This window comes from Cygnus olor (assembly GCF_009769625.2).
Source record: "Cygnus olor isolate bCygOlo1 chromosome 30 unlocalized genomic scaffold, bCygOlo1.pri.v2 SUPER_30A, whole genome shotgun sequence".
NCBI lineage: Eukaryota > Metazoa > Chordata > Aves > Anseriformes > Anatidae > Cygnus > Cygnus olor.
The window spans coordinates 41,245-58,114 of NW_024429049.1; the positions used below are offsets into that span (position 1 = coordinate 41,245).

General features: G+C 60.6%; 1 protein-coding gene across 1 annotated transcript; it reads left to right on the forward strand.

Annotated features, from left to right (window-relative positions):
* Positions 1-80: 80 nt before the first annotated feature.
* On the forward strand, positions 81-16,308 carry C3 (complement C3). Its single transcript, XM_040542968.1, has 40 exons — positions 81-464; positions 1,244-1,436; positions 1,723-1,882; positions 2,192-2,262; positions 2,351-2,445; positions 2,527-2,609; positions 2,720-2,810; positions 2,924-3,026; positions 3,441-3,561; positions 3,949-4,064; positions 4,361-4,507; positions 5,259-5,471; positions 5,567-5,761; positions 6,213-6,374; positions 6,453-6,582; positions 6,808-6,879; positions 6,995-7,195; positions 7,457-7,568; positions 7,931-8,016; positions 8,344-8,483; positions 8,568-8,780; positions 9,099-9,165; positions 9,537-9,623; positions 9,712-9,915; positions 10,160-10,235; positions 10,321-10,480; positions 10,636-10,731; positions 10,862-11,012; positions 11,143-11,306; positions 11,669-11,827; positions 12,264-12,414; positions 12,731-12,782; positions 13,051-13,138; positions 13,459-13,548; positions 13,984-14,089; positions 14,392-14,481; positions 14,652-14,738; positions 15,048-15,131; positions 15,550-15,685; positions 16,074-16,308. Exons 1-40 carry the CDS (start codon positions 400-402, stop codon positions 16,213-16,215), a joined length of 4,959 nt encoding a protein of 1,652 aa, XP_040398902.1. The 5' UTR covers positions 81-399; the 3' UTR covers positions 16,216-16,308.
* Positions 16,309-16,870: the final 562 nt, after the last annotated feature.

A 16,870-nucleotide genomic window follows, 5' to 3' on the forward strand; every position in this document is an offset into this window, starting at 1 on the left:
CCCTCCGCTTAGCAGTGTCGCAAGGGCCATGGCCCCCCGCCAGCCGCCTTCCCCGAAATGAGGAAGGAGCCGGGCCTCCCGGCAGCCCCTCCCTTTTTCGGGGGGGGGGCACATACATGGGTGACCGGGTGTCCTTCCCTACCCTTATGTCCCCCATGGGGATGACTCCCACATCTCAGCCTCCCCCCCAGCTCCAGCCCCCCACCCAGGTGGACCCCCCCCACGCTGCTGTGCGTGGGGTGACCCCCCCAGTGTCTGTGGGGTGCTGGCATGGGTGACACTGGGGTGGTGACATGGGTGGCCCTGGGCATGTGGGTGTGGGTTACCCATTAACCAGTGGCGTGGACATAAAGGGACCCCCCCCTGCCCCGTGTCCCCGTCGCCGACCCCCCCGCAGCCATGGGGCCTCGGGTGCTGCCCCTCATCCTCCTGCTGCTGCACGTGGCCCCCGCCCCCGCACAGATGTGAGTCACCCCCTCCCCACCCATGGTACCCCCCCCCACAATCCCTCTCCCTCCAGGATTCCCCCTGCACCCATGGGACACCCGCCCCCCATTAGGAACCCCTTTTCTGGGGACCCCACCACCCATGGGACACGCCCACCCATGGGACCCCCACCCTGGGAACCTGCAAGACTGCCCCACCCCCCCAGGGACCCCAATATCTATCAGCCCCCCTGACCTAGATCCCCCCCACCCCAGATGGGACCCCCATAGTGGAGACCCCCATGGCAGAGACCCCCCAACCCCCAGATCGGCCCCCCCATGACCAGAACCCCCCTATCCCAAATGACACCCCCACGTACAGGATCCCCAGACCCACGACCCCCACCTCAAGTTGTAGGACCCCCCCTGTTCAGGACCCCCACCCCACGTGGACCCCCACACACCTTTTTGGGACTCCCATGGGAGTGGATGCTGGAGGGCAATGGGGGGATTTGGGGGTGCGATGGGGGGATTTGGGTGTGTAATGGGGGATATAGGGGTACGATGGGAGGATATAGAGGTGTGACGGGGGATTTAGGGGTGTAATGGGGGATTTGGGGGTGCCCCAGGCCCATGGGGCAGATCGGGGGGTCCCCAAGGTGCTAAGGGGGCACCGGTCAGGATCTCCCCAGGGAACTGGGTGCCATGGGGTCCCCAGGGTGGTTTCGGAGACGGAGCGGGGATGCTGTGCTGGGGCAGATTGGGAGAAGCTGGGGCTGTGCTGCAGCCCACCCCCCGTGATGGGTGATGTCCCCAAGGGTGACAATGGTGACACCGGCGGTGCTGCGGCTGGAGACGGATGAGCAGGTGGTACTGGAGGCGCCGGGGCTGTCGGCGCCCACCGAGGCCACCATCCTGGTCCAGGACTTTCCCCAGAAGCGCCAGGTGCTCCACCAGGTCCGCAGGCAGCTAAACGCCACCCACGGCATGATGACCACTGCCACCATCAAGGTCTGTCACCGCTTGCGTGTCACCTCCCTGCCGGTCACGACCCCTCCTTGCTCAACCCCTATACAAGACAGCAGAGAATCTCCGCAGGGCTGGTGGGGCCTGGGGGAGGATGGCTACCAAAGGGACCACAGGGACTGTCACCCCGGGGTCCTTGGGGGCAGTTGTCCCAGGGTCCTTGGGGATGGTCACCTTGGGGTCCTTGGGGACGGTCACCTCAGGGTGCTTGAGGACTGCCACCTGGTGTCCCCATCCCCTGGGTGACACCCAGTGTCCCTTGTCCCCGCAGGTGCTGGCCAAGCTGCTGCCGTCAGTGGTGGGGAAGCAGTACGTGACGGTGACGGCACGCGTGGGCCAGGTGACTGTGGAGAAGGTGCTGCTGGTGTCACTGCAGAGCGGCCACATCTTCCTGCAGACCGACAAGCCCATCTACACCCCTGGCTCCACCGGTCCGTCCCGGGGTGCTGGGTCCCGTCATGGGGTCCTTAGGGGGCTGGGTACCCTCCATGGCACCTTGGGGTGCTGGTGGGACCTCAGGGTGCTGGGCTTCCGCACCCATTTGGGGCCATTCTCTTTATGGCCCCTATTGGGGTCCAGGACCCATGTGGGGACCTCCCCATGATGTCCTCGCTGGGGTCCAGCATCCACGTGGGGACATTTCCAGAGGGCCCCAGCACCCATTCTGGGCCATCCCCAACACCCATTCATGGATGTCCCCACGATGTCCCCCTCACCCTGTCCCCTGTGTCCTCCCCCAGTGCTCTGCCGTCTCTTTGCCCTGAGCCACTTCATGGAGCCGGTGCTCAAGACGGTGATTGTGGAGATCAAGGTGGGTGGCTGCTGATGACACGTGGACATGGTGACATGGGGACACGGCCACCCATCTCACCATTCCCAACCACCCCATGTCCCCGCAGACGCCCGACAACGTCGTCATCAAGCAAGTGCCGGTGTCCTCCCCCATGAAGAATGGGATCTTCTCCCTCAACCACAACCTGCCCGAGGTTATCAGGTGTGTGCCCCCCTCCCGGAATGGCCCAGGCACATCCCTGGCCCTGTCCTTGTCCCCTCACCCTGTCCCAACCTCTTCCAGCCTGGGGACGTGGACCATCATGGCCAAATTTGAGGACTCACAGGAACAGGTCTTCAGTACCCAATTCGAAGTCAAGGAGTATGGTACGGTGGGGTAGGGGGGCTCCAGATGTGGGGGTCCATTGGGTGTCACCCCCTATCCCAATCCCCTCGGTCCCTCGTGCCCCAGTGGACGCCGGGTGTCCCTTCCGCAGTGCTGCCGAGCTTTGAGGTGACCCTGGAGCCCGAGGAGAAGTTCTTCTACATCGACAGGAAGGAGAATTTCCGGGTGTCCATCACAGCCAAGTGTGTGTGTGGGGGGGACACCCCAAAATGACGTGGTGACATCGGGTGGCAGTGATGGGGACGGACGGTGACGGGGATGTGGGGCGATGGTGACAGAGGTGACTTTTCCCCAGGTACCTCTATGGGAAGCGCCTGACGGGGACAGCCTTTGTCCTCTTTGGCGTTATGGTGGAAGACGAGAAGAAGAGCATCCCCCAGTCCCTGCAGCGCATCCAGGTGCCCCCTGTCCCCATCCCTGCCCCCTGTCCCCATTCCAGTCCCCTGCTGAGCTGCGTGTCCCTCATCATTTTCCCCTGTTGAGCTCTGCCATCCCGTCCCCAATCCCTGTCCCTGTCCCCATCCTTGTCCCCACAGAGGCATGCTGTCATTGTCCCCAACCCTGTCCCTGTCCCCTCTACCCACTGAGCCTCTGTCCCTGTTCCTATCACTGTGCTGTCTCCCTGTCCCTACCCCTGCTAAGCCCTGCTGTCCCCATCCGTGTGCCGCATCCCCATCCCCGTCTCTGCTGAACCCCCTGTCCCCATCCCACCCCTGTCCCGATCCCCGTGGCTGTCCCCTGTCTCCATGCCCATCCATGTCCCCATCCTGGTCCCCGTGGCTGTCCCCTGTCCCACTGACCCCTTGCTGCAGGTGATTGATGGGGACGGGGAGGCTTCGCTCTCCATGGACATGCTGCGGCAGCGATTCGTCAACATCCAGGAGCTGGTGGGACACTCGCTCTACGTCACTGTCACTGTCCTCACCGAGTCAGGTATGCAGGGGGGATGTATGGGGACAGCTGGCACATGTCGGGCTACATCCTGGATGTGTCTGTCACTGTCCTCAGTGACTTGGATAGGTCTGGGGACACGTGGGGACCTATGAGGACACGTGGGGTCATAGGTGGATGGGGCCAGTAGGGACATGGGGTTGGGGACAGAAAGGACAAGGATGTGTGGGGACAGGAGCACATGGGGCTGGGGACAGCGAGGATGGGGACACATGGGGTTGGGGACAGCAGGGATGAGGACAGGCAGAGATGGGGACAGTGCGGATGGGAACAACCAGGGCTATCCGACGTCGGACGGGGCTGTCCCCTGGGGGATGAGGAGCCCTGGCCTGGCACCAGGTGACATTGCCATCCCCATGGCCACCACAGGCAGTGACATGGTGGAGGCGCAGCGCACTGGTATCCACATCGTGACATCCCCATACACCATCCACTTCACCCACACCCCCAAGTACTTCAAGCCGGGGATGCCCTTCGACCTGACGGTAACGGCACCTGGGGACAGGGACAGGGACGATGGTGGTGTCAGCCCAGGACCCCAGTGGCACCAGGGTCTTCTGCATGGGGATGGGGAAAGGGGAAGCCCAGGGGTCTGTGGGTGAGGGGACCTGGAACCAGGGTCTGTCCCTATGTCATGTCCCCGCGCCACCTGGATGGCACCTGGGGGTTGGGGGTCTGTCCCTGTGCCATGCTGTGTCCCCATGTCACCTCCCTGTGCTGCGCCCCCCCCGCTGAGTTGTGTCCCCATGCTGTGTCCTATGCCATACCGCATCCTCCACAGGTCTATGTCACCAATCCTGACAACTCCCCAGCTCCGCGTGTCCGCGTCAAGGCCCAAAACTTCCAGGGCCTCGTCTCCACCCAGCGTGATGGCACCGCCAAGCTGGTTCTCAACATGCCAGCCAACAAGGACTCTGTCACCATCACCGTGAGTGGGGACGGGGACAAGGACCTTGGGGCTGGGACGGCTGGGTACAGGATGTGGGGACAGGGTTCACTGAGACAACTGAGGTGGCCAAGATGTCCAGGGTGACAAAGGACCGTTGGCAGCATGGTCACCATTGACCAGGGTCCAGGACAGTAGGGTTGGGGGACCAGGATGGAGTAGACATCCATGGTGGGGCCACGCGTCAGAACTACTCCAGGTACCATTGACAAAGGACCAAGATGGCCATAGTTGGGGGGACATGTGTGGCAGAGATGACTACGGTGGTCAAAATGTCCAGAACGACCGAAGACCAGGGAATGGTGTTCTTGGTCACCATTGACCAAGGAGCAGGATGGCTGGTGTCAGGGGGACTGTGATGGCTGGGGCAATTGGGTTGACCAAGTCCTCCAGGGTGACCCAGGGCCAGAATGGTCAGAGACCAGCATGGCAAAGCCACCCAAGGGGACTAAAAAACAAGATTGCCAGCATCAAGGGAATCAGGATGTCCGAAACATCCAGGGTGGCTGAGATGACCAGGAAAGCCAAGGACCAGAGCAGTGAGGTCAAGGGGACCAGGATGGCTGAGACCTCCATGGTGGCCGAGTCATCCATGGAGGCCAAGACCTCTGTGATGGCCAAGCCGTCTGTGGCAGCCAAGATTTCCATGGTGGTCGAGACCTCCATGGTGACCCCTGCCCAGGTTCCTGCCCCTCCCTGTTGACCAAGTGCTGCCATGTCCTCCATGCTGCAGGTCACTACAGACCAGACAGACCTGCTGCCCGACCGCCAGGCCTCACAGGAGATGACTGCCAAGGCATACAAGAGCCAAGGTGGCTCCGGCAACTTCCTCCACCTGGCTGTAGGGTCCAGCGAGGTGCAGCCTGGTGACAACCTCCCCGTGAATTTCCACCTCAAGAGCAACAGTGATGCCGTCCGCAAATCCGTTTCCTACTTCACCTACCTGGTGAGCACAGCTGGCTTCTGCCACCCATCCGACCCCATCCCAGGGCTCTGGGTGTCTGGGCATCCACCCACATTGCCTTTTCTTGCCCACCACAGATCCTGAACAAGGGGCACATCGTCCATGTGGGGAGGCAGCCACGTGAAGGTGACCAAAGCCTGGTCACCATGTCACTGCCGGTGACGGCCAATCTCATCCCTTCCTTCCGCATTGTGGCCTACTACTTCGTGATGCCAAACGAGATCGTTGCTGACTCCGTCTGGGTTGATGTCAAGGACACCTGCATGGGCAGTGTGAGCGTGTCTCCATCACCGCAGGGGTTGGGGGGGTTATGGGGGCACTGGTTGGCCTTTGGAAGGGGTTTAGGTGGCCCTTGAGAGGACTGGGTGGCCCATGATGGTTTTGGGTGGCATTAGGTGATTTGGATAGTCCATGGGAGGATCAGGTGGCCCATGAGGGGGTTGGCTGTTCTAGGGGGGCTTGAACGTCCTTGGGAATCTTGAGTGTCCTATAAGGGCCTTGGACATCCCATGGATGCCTTGGGCATCCCATGAATGCTTTAGGTGGTCAATGGGTGGCCCAGGTAGCCCATTGGTGGTCCAGATGTCTCATGGCATGAGACACAGCCATCAACCACTTCTGGAGGACTCCAGCACCTTGTGGGGGCACCCATGGGGCAGCTCTTGGGGGTGTTGAAGGCTTTTTGGGTGCCCCATGACCTCAAACCTGCTGTGTCCCCCATAGCTGGTAGTGAAGGGAGCGACAGAAGCTGACAGCCGGGTGCACGAGCCTGGGACACCCATGCGGCTGCGCATCGAGGGTGACCATAAGGCCCATGTGGGGCTGGTGGCTGTGGACAAGGCCGTCTTCGTCCTCAGCAAGAAGAACAAGTTCACCCAGACCAAGGTGGGCGCCCAGGTTTCCCTCCCTACTGTCCCCACCATCCCCGGGTGACACCAGTTGCTGTCATGCTCGTCCCTACAGGTTTGGGACACGGTGGAGAAGAGTGACATCGGCTGCACCGCCGGCAGCGGGAGGGATCATATCGGTGTCTTCGCGGATGCTGGCCTCAGCCTGGCCTCCAACATGAATATCAACACGCCACAGAGATCTGGTAGGGGACACACTGGGAATGGGGACAGCCTGGGGTGACACTGTGAGGATGGGGCACCCCAAGGTTGGGGGTATGACATCCTTAGCATTGGGTTGTGTCACCCTGAGGCTGGGGGAGGTGACACCTTGGGGATGAGGATGTGGCACCTCGGGGATGGGGATGTAGCCCCTGGGGTTTGGGTTTGTGGCACCCTGGGGCCCTGACCCAAGTCACCTCTGTCCCCAGATGTCCACTGTGAAAAGCCTGCGAAACGCAAGCGCCGCAGCCTGCAGCTCATTGAGTACAAAGGCCAAAAGGGTAGGTGGCCCTGGGGACACCAGCTTGTCCCGTGTCCCTGGGGACACCAGACTGTCCCCTCACTGGGGATGCTGGAGTGTCCCATGTCCTGAGGGTGCCATCTGGGTGCTGGCAGCGGCCGAGTACACCGACAAGAATCTGCGCAAGTGCTGTGAGGACGGCATGAAGGAGAACCTCATGGGCTACAGCTGCGAGAAACGGGCCACCTACATCCTGGACGGCAACGCCTGTACCCAGGCCTTCCTCAACTGCTGCACCTACATCAAGGGCATCCGTGACCAGAAGCAGCGCGAGTCCTATCTCGAGCTGGCTCGAAGCAAGTGCTGGGCAATGGTGGGGTGGTGGCCAGGCACGATGGTTGGGCAAAGCTGGAGAAATGCTGGGGTGAAGACTGGGGTCTTCAAGCGTCACTGAAACTTGGGCAAGGGTTGGGCAGAGGTTGGGCAGAGATTGGGCGATGCTTGGGCAAGGGTTGGGCGATACAAGGATGGTGCTTGAATGATGCTGGGGGTGATGCCACCCCTACCCAGGGCTGAGACCCCACAGCCATGGTTGAGAGGGCTGCTGCTATCCCCAGGCGAGATGGACGGTGGCTTCCTGGACGACGAAGACATCACCTCACGGAGCCTCTTCCCAGAGAGCTGGCTGTGGCAGGTGGAGGAGCTGACAGAGCCGCCCAATGAACTGGGGTGAGCCCCACAACCTCGCCCTAGTACTGTTGCCACCCCAGCCTGGCTTGGGGCCATCACCGCCCCATGTCTCAACCTGGTGATTCATTACCTCTGCTCCATTTACCTCTGAAACCCCACTTGCCCAGCTTTGGGACAAGATGTGACCCCCTCAGTCTAGACTGGGGCCCCATATGCCCCCCTCCCGCTGCTTTGGGACCAACTATGACCCCTCGATCCAGCTCATAGTCCACCTGCACCCCACCCATCCAGCTCAGTAGTCACCTACAACCCCCTGGTCCAGCTTGGTGGCTTCTTACACCCCTCTGGCCCGGCTTGGGGCTAGCTATGACCCACCCCTTGGTGGTTTACATCTCCTCCAGCATCTCTACGAAAACACTGCCTGTATACCTGAAGGACTCCATCACCACCTGGGAGGTCCTGGCTGTCAGCCTCTCTAAGAAAAAGGGTATGTGGAGGGATTTCAGAGGACCCAAGGGGTTCCCCAAACCTTGGGGGTGGTCTCTGGGACTTGAGGAGTCCCCAAAACCTGGAGGGGTTACTTGGGCTTTGACAGGGGGAGGCGGGGGTGTCCTCCAAAATCATGGAGGGATGTGTAACTCTGGAGAGAGTTCCAAACTCTGGGGAGATCCATGGGACTTGAGGGGTCCCTCACACCTGGAGGGAACTCTATGAGACTTGAGAGATGTCCCAAAGCCTTGGGGATGTCCCTGGGACACAAAGGGCCAAGCGAGCTCATGAGCTTGAACCCCACATCCCCGGGACCGCTGTGCAGGGCTGTGCGTTGCTGACCCCTATGAGATCACGGTGATGAAGGAGTTCTTCATCGACCTGCGCCTGCCCTACTCGGTGGTAAGGAATGAGCAGGTGGAGATCCGTGCCATACTCTACAACTACTGGAAGAACAAGATCAAGGTTGGTGGGTGGCCCACCCCTGGGCTTTTGGGGGGGGTCTGTGGCCACCAGAACCTCATGGACAACATCTTTCTGTGCCTGCAGGTACGCGTGGAGCTGATGTACAACCCAGCCCTGTGCAGCGCCTCCACCTCCAAGGCTCGCTACCAGCAGATCTTCGAGCTGGAAGCCCAGTCGTCGCGTGCTGTGCCCTTCGTCATTGTGCCCTTGCAGCTGGGGCAGCACGAAGTCGAGGTGAAGGCGGCTGTCTGGGGCAGTTTTGTGTCTGATGGTGTCAAGAAGAAGCTCAAAGTCGTGGTGAGTGGGTCATTGCTACTCATGGTACCTCTACTGTGAGGTGCCACCTTGGTCTGTGAGAGGTCCCCAGGTCTTCCTGGCCCTCTTGATATCCCCGTGGCATCCCCATCTACACTTCATCCTGGTGTTGGTACCCAGGGATGAAGGATTCCCCATTCAGGATGCCCAAGGGTGGTCTCCTGGGGTCTCTCCCAGTTTGTCCCATGACCTTCATGCGCTGGTTTACACTGGAACACCTTTCCTCACCAACCTGGGGAGGCTGGGAAGGGGTAGCTCAAAACCAGCACAGCCTTGAGCATTGGCCTCTCACCTCTGCAGCCTGAAGGGATGAGGCTGGAGAAGACAGTGCAGATAGTTGAGCTGGACCCAAAGACGAGAGGACACGGTGAGTGGCCCCTGGCCGGTCTTGGGGACATCTAATCCCCATGGAGACACTGAGTGGGGGACAAGGGAAACTGGGAAATCCCGCTGTGTGTTTGGGGCATGATGGATGTACCACCAAGAGCAGGACTTGAGCATCTTGGGGGACAAAGAACATTCTGCTATGGAGCCGGGGAATCCTGGGGGACAAGGAATACCCCACTATTGGGCTGGGCTATCCTAGGGGACCAGGGACATCCAACTGTGGAGCAGAGGCATCTCAAGGGAGGAAGGACACCCTGGTATGGATCTGGAGCAGGGCTGGGTCACCTCAGGGAAGGGGGAGATGAAGGGTTTGGGGCCACCCACCTCCATCCTGGCCTTCCTACCCTGCAGATGGTGTCCAAGAAGTGAAGGTGACGGCAGCAAACCTCTCTGACATCGTCCCCAACACTGAGTCAGAGACAAAAGTCAGCATCCAAGGTGACAGCAGGGGAGAGGGAACGCATAGGGATGGGCTGGGAAGGGACAGGACGCTCCTGGCCTGACACCTTTCCTTCCCCTGGTCCAGGCAACCCTGTGTCCATCATGGTGGAGAAAGCCATCGATGGGGAGAAGCTGAAGCACCTCATTGTGACGCCATCAGGCTGCGGGGAACAGAACATGATTGGGATGACACCCACCGTCATTGCCGTCCACTACCTGGACAACACGAACCAGTGGGAGAGCTTCGGCGTTGACCGCCGCACCGAGTCCATCGCCTTGATTAGAAAGGGTAGGAGCATCCCCAAGGGGATAAGAGCATCCCCTCGGTCTCCTCCTTTGGGGTGCAAAATGTCACCATCACCCAAGGGGATAAAGCAATTTGCATCTTTGGAGAGGACATGGCTTGAGTGCTACCAGTTTGAGGATTTCTAGAGCTACTGGTTTGCACTGGGATGTGCACCAGAGGGGAGGCTGGTGGTCTGAAGCCACCCCAAGGTGTTCCTTTCATTGGCCAACTGCCATCTCCTCACCAGGTTACACCCAACAACTCGCTTTCAGGAAAGAAGACAGCTCCTATGCTGCCTTCACCAACCGCCCATCCAGCACCTGGTGAGTGAGGGTCCCATTTCCAGCTCATCCCTGGGGGGTCCAGGTGACAGGGCTGGACATGACACTGAGGTCCCCCTGTCCCCAGGTTGACAGCCTACGTGGCCAAGGTCTTTGCCATGGCAATCAAGATAGTGGACATCGAGCCAGAGGTGGTTTGTGGGGCTGTCAAATGGCTCATCCTGGAGAAGCAGAAGCCGGATGGGATCTTCCAAGAAGATGCTCCTGTCATCCACAAGGAGATGGTGGTATGGTGGGACCCAAAGCCTACTCATGGCCAAACCTTTTGGCTCAAGGATAGGCTTTTGGGATGAGCTGTGGGGGGAAAAAACTGCACTGGGCAACAGGAACGAGAGTTGTGTGGACATAGATCTGAGGATTTTTCCCACATATCATTACGCAGGGAGGCTACGAGGGTGCCGAGCCGGAGGTGTCACTGACAGCATTTGTCCTCATCGCGCTACAGGAAGCCCGGCAGATCTGCAAGGACCACGTCAAAGTGAGTAGCCCAGTGTGGGGAGAGGGGAGACAGCAGGCACCCGTCACACAGAAGGGCGGCGCTTCGAGGCGAGGTGCCCAACCCTTATAGCAGCCACCTGAGAATCAAAACTGCCATCCTTTCTGCTCAGAGCTTGGACGGGAGCATCAACAAAGCCTCCGAATACCTTGCCCGGAGGTACCAATCGCTGGCCCGACCCTACACAGTGGCCCTGACCTCCTACGCCCTAGCCCTGACAGGGAAACTCAACAATGAGAAAGTTCTCATGAAGAGCTCCAAAGGTGACGTCCCACTGGGAGACACACCTAGGGTGGGTGGGGGGAGTTATGGGTCACCCGCTGGGTGCTGGAGTGGGATGGGGACGACAAGTTGCCACCAAGGGTGGGTTTTGAGGGCTCGGTGTCGCCCCAGGCGGCATCCGCTGGGTGGAACGTAACGCCCACACCTACAACATCGAGGGGACGTCCTATGCCCTGCTGGCCCTGCTGTACATGGAGAAGACGGAGCTGACAGGACCGGTGGTCCAGTGGCTGTCCCAGCAGAACTACTTCGGTGGTGGCTACGGATCCACGCAGGTGGGCTACGGACATCCCCGGCACCCTTGGGTGCTGCTCTGGCCCCCACGGCCATGGGGGAGTGGAGGTTGGTAGGGGGAAGAGGAGGGGTTGATGGCTTTATTGGGGAGCTGGGGGGTCACTGGGGACCCCCAGGAACATAGGGTTCCCCTGGGCACCCCTCCGGACCCTGGGGGTCTCCCAGGGATATGTCCTGTCTCTCAGGGTCCACCTCTGGTCTTTAGGACCCTTCGAGAGTCTTCAAGTGACACGAGGTGGCTCCAGAACTTGGGATGACCTCGGGTTCGGGGCCATCCAGGTGGCTCTGGGGATGCCCCAGCTGGTGTCCCCAAGCCATGGTGACACGGGTGGTGTTCCCGCAGGCCACCATCATGGTGTTCCAGGCGCTGGCCCAGTACCAGGTGTCGATGCCACGGCAGCTTAAGCTCAACCTCGACGTGTCAGTGCTGCTGCCGCGCCGTGCCAACGCTATCACCTACCGCATCGAGAACAGCAATGCCCTGGTGGCACGCTCTGCCGAGGTACCAGCACCCTCGTCACCTGTGTCACTGGTGGCTGCCACCAGGACAGCGGGGAGGTGGCACGTTGGGGTGCCTCGGTGGCACCGCGTGCCCTGCCGGTGCTGTCCCCTTTGTGTCCTGGGATGTCCCCATCCCCTTCAGGTCCCTCCATGTCCTCTGACTTCCTTGTCCCCTCTGAGTCCTTCTGTGTCCTGGAATGTCCCCGTACCCTCCAGGGATATCCCTATGACCTTCATGTCTTGCAGTAGCCCTGTCCCCTGCATGCCCCTCCATGTCCTGGGATGTTCCTGTCCCCTCCATGTCCCGGTGTCTATCCATAGCCCAGGATGCCACATCCCCTCCACATCCCTCCCAGAGTATGTCGCTGTAGCTCCCCAACGTCCTCTGTCCCTCTCCAACGTCCCCTGTCCCCCCTCACTGTCCCCTGTCCCCACAGACCAAGCTGAACGAGGACTTCACGGTGAAAGCTGAGGGCACGGGCAAGGGGACAATGACGGTGGTGACCGTCTACAACGCCAAGGTCCCCGAGAAGGACAACAAGTGTGACAACTTTGACCTGCGGGTGGACGTGGAGGACGTGAAGATGGGTGAGTCCCCAAGTGTCCCCCATGTGTCCTCTTCTTGTTCCCACCATGTCCCACTGGGCGCTTCCCATGTCTCCTCCATGTCCCCTCATGTCCCTCCACGTCCCCTTCCATGTTTCTCATGTCAACTGTATTTCCATGTCCCCCTTCTATCCCCCTCCACATACCCCTGTCCCTCCAGACCCCCATGTCCCCTCCAGGTCCCCCTGGGTCCCTTCACCCCCTCCTTCCCCCCAGTCTCTCACTGATCCCTGTGCTCCCCCTGGCTTCCTCCCATGTCCCCCAAGGGTGGCAGCAGTGTCCTTGTGTCTCCTCACAGGCAAGGAGCCGGAGGGCATCATCCGCTCTGTCAAGATCACCATCTGCACCAGGTGGGACGCGATGGAGACATCAGAGATGTTGGGGACATCAGAGATGTTGGGGACAGCAGGAACATCGGAGACAGGGAGGGGAATGGGGCTGCTGGGAACAGGGACACCAGGAACGAGGATGGGGACACTGAGGACAAACAGGGCTAAGCCCCTCCTTGTCCCACAGGGATCCCTGGGAATGGGGACTTTGGGGGGTGGGGATTGGGGGGGAATGAGGGAACTGAGCATATTGGGGACAGGGAGGTGGTCTCATCCCGGTCCCCCGCAGGTACCTGGACAACGTGGATGCCACCATGTCCATCATTGATGTCTCCATGCTCACGGGCTTCTCCCCGGACATCCAGGACCTGAAGAGAGTGAGTGCAAGGACATGGGGACACGTGTGGGGACACTCGGGGGACACAGGGCCTTGCATCTTCATGTCCTCATGTCTCAGTGTGTGCCCCTGTGTCCCCCATGTCCTTGTGTTCCCACATCCCTGTGTGTGACCGTCTCCCAAAATCCCTTGCATCCCTGCAAGTCCCCTGCATCCTGGCATAGCCAGGTCCCACCATGTGTCACCGCGTCCCCATGTCCCTCTGTGCCCATGAGTCCTTCTGTGTTATGGTGTGGCCGCGTGTTCTCACATGTCCCTTCATGTCCTGCATGCCTGCTGTCACTGTGTCCCCGTCCCCAGCTCTCGGAGAGCGTGGAAAGGTACATTTCCAAGTTCGAGATCAACCAAGTACTGTCGGACCGCAGCAACCTCGTCATCTACCTCGACAAGGTGGGGACATGGGGGGGACATGGGGATGGGGACAAGATGAAGATGAGAATGGGGACAGGATGAGGATGAGGATGGGGATGTGATAGGGCAGGGGTGGCACAGGATGGGGATGAGGATGAGGTGGGACTGTATGGAGATGGGGACAGGGACGAGGATGGGATAGCATGGAGATGGGGACAGCGGAGGGACGGGGACAAGGAAGGGCACAGGTTGGAGTTGGGGACACGGGCAGGGACAGGAAGGGGACAGGGATGGGGATGAAGCTGGGGACACAGGTCAGGACAGGACACAGGTAGGGGCAGGAACAGGGATGGGTCGCACGGTGACAATACAGGGACATGGATGGACATGGGGATGGGGCCAGGGCCAGGCTGGGGTCTGGGGTGCTGCCTCCCCGCCTGGCTGACTGCTGTCCCTGTCCTCGTGCCCTCCCAGGTGTCCCACCAGGCTGAGGAGTGCATTGCCTTCAGGGCCCACCAGCAGTTCCAGGTGGGCCTGATCCAGCCCGCGTCCGTCACCGTCTACAGCTACTACAAGATCGGTGCGCCCCCGTGTCCCCTTGTGTCACCTTGTGTCCCCTTATGTCATCACTGGGTCCCCTCTGGCTCCGTACTCCCCTCTGTGACCCCACTACCACCCACAAGGCCCCCTGTGTCCCCTCTCCTCCACATCCCCTCTGACCCCTCCCGTCCATTTGTCCCATCACGTCCCTGCTGATTGTCCCGCATGCACGTGTCCCCAGGTCCCCCCATGTTCCCGCTGACCCTCTCCCTCCATGTCCCCATGTCTGCCCTGATCCTTTTCCCTTGTGTTCTCCCTCCGTGTCCCCTCATGTCCCCACAGATGACCGCTGCACCCGTTTCTACCACCCGGACAAGGATGGTGGGCAACTGAAGAAGATCTGCTATGGGGACGTGTGCCGCTGTGCTGAAGGTGACACAGGGACATGGGGGCAGAGACTGGGTCACACCCCCACCATGATGGGGGCACATCATTGCTGCGATGGGATGTGCCATCGCTGCAGTGGGACACGTCATGGCCATGATGGGACAGGTCATGGCCATGAAGGGACACATCACTGCCCTGTCCCCATGTCCCTGCAGAAAACTGCTTTGTGCGGCAGCAGCAGGACAGCCCCATCACGGTCAACCAGCGCATTGAGCGTGCCTGCGAGCCAGGGGTTGACTATGGTGAGACACAAGGGACATGGGGACGGAGGGACGTGGGGCACATGGGGTGAAACTGCGGAATTGTGGGGCACAAGGGGGGAACATAAGGGACATTGCGGGTACACGAAGGGGGACTTGGGGTGACACGGAGAGTGCAGAGAGACAGGAGGGGATGGAGGGGACATGGAGGGACACAGGAGGAAAAAGAGGGGACACCAGAGTGAGACACAGAGGGACAGGAGGGGATGCGGAGGGACTTGGGGAGGAGAAGAGGGGACAGAGGGGCCTGCTGCCAGGGGGAGGGTGACATGGTGGTGTCCCTGTCCCCAGTGTACAAGGTGAAGCTGGTGGAAATGGAGCAGACATCATCTCATGACAACTACATCATGACCATCCTCTCCGTCATCAAGATGGGTACGAGCACCCCAGGGCCCAGGGGACAAGGCCACCCTAAGGGACATGGGAGGGGTCACCTAGGGCAGGGGACACCCAAGTGGCTGGGGCACAGCGGTGCTCATATAGGGTGGTGTCACCCAAGGGTTCTTGGGGACACCTGTGAGGGTTGGTGGCACTCATGTGGGGTGGGGACACCCAGGGGTGCTGGAGATCGCTGGGGACACCCATGGCTGGTCACTGGGATGGGGCCACCCACAGCTGATGAACTGGGTGATGCCACCCGGGGGCAGTGACAACAGTGGGGTGATGCCACCAAGGATGCCAATAGCCCCCTGTGGAAGGGAATTCCCCAATGGGGGACACATCAGAGCGGGTGTCCCTGGCGGGTCGGGGTGGGGGTGACATGTCACCTGCGTGTCACCCCTCCCTGGGACAGGCACCGATGAAGACCCAAGTGGAAGCAACCGGACCTTCGTGAGCCATCAGCAGTGCCGGGACGCTCTGAAGCTCCAGCCTGACCAGGACTATTTGGTCTGGGGGCTGGCCTCCGACCTGTGGGTCACCGGCACTCGGTAGGGACATGGGGACATGCGTGGGGACGGCGAACGTGCATGGGGACAGGGGAACATGCATGGAGACAAGGGACACGGGGGTGAGCCCAGCCAGGACTGCAAGCTCTTGGTAGCCACTGAAGTGTGTGCTGCCTGTCCTGGGACACGCCTGGGGACATGGGGACACATATGGGGACATGCAGGGGGAAACACACATGGGGACATGGGAACATAGGGCCATGCGGATATGGGGACACATGGACAGGGGGACAATGACACCCAGGCACCCCTTGCTGCACCCCGAGCTTCTCTGCTGTCTCATATGGGGTCATGTACCCTATCGCACCTGTCACCAGCGTGCCAACCCCCTTCTACCTCATGACCCCTCTTGTCCCCCCGCTGTCCCCAGCTTCTCCTACCTCATCGGCAAGGACACGTGGCTGGAGACGTGGCCGTCGGAGGTGGCCTGCCAGGACCCCGAGCTGCAGCCCCTCTGCCAGGACTTCATTGAATTCTCCGAGGCCATGACCATATTTGGGTGCCCCTCCTGAGCGGGTGCTCCCCACCCATGGGTGCCCCCACCCTCCTGTCCCCTGTTACTCTCTTTTTCTGGGGGGGAGGAGTTAAAAATGTCCTTTCTCACAGCCCGGCTCTGGCGGTGTCATGGGGGACGCGGGAACGGCGGACTTCATGGGTGTCATGGGGACATCACAGGGGACAGTGGGGTTGGGATGATTCCAGAGGGGATGACGGAGTTGTGGGGACACTGTGGGGTACATGGGTGTTCTCTAGAGCACAACAGGGTCATGGGGCCACCACAGGGAACATAGGACTCCAAAGGGGATGGCAGAGTCATGGGGCCATCATAGAGGACAGGGGGACTCCGTAGGGGATGGCACGCTCATGCAGACCCTGTAGGGGACATGGGGAGCCCTTAGGGGTCATAGGAGCCACAGAGGAGTCTGGGAGAGGCCCTTGGGGATCAGCTCATGGCATTTAGTGCGCAGTGCTGCACTGTCCTCAGCGTGCGGTGCTGCACGGTGCTCGGTGCACGGCCCTTGGTGCATGGTGCTGCACAGCACTGCACGGTGCTCAGCCTGTGGTGCACAGTGCTGCACAGCCCCCAGTGCTGCACACCTCTCAGTGCACATCTTTGCATGCTGCTCAGTTCCTGGCGCTGCGTGGCGTTGCTGCACGGCGCTGCAC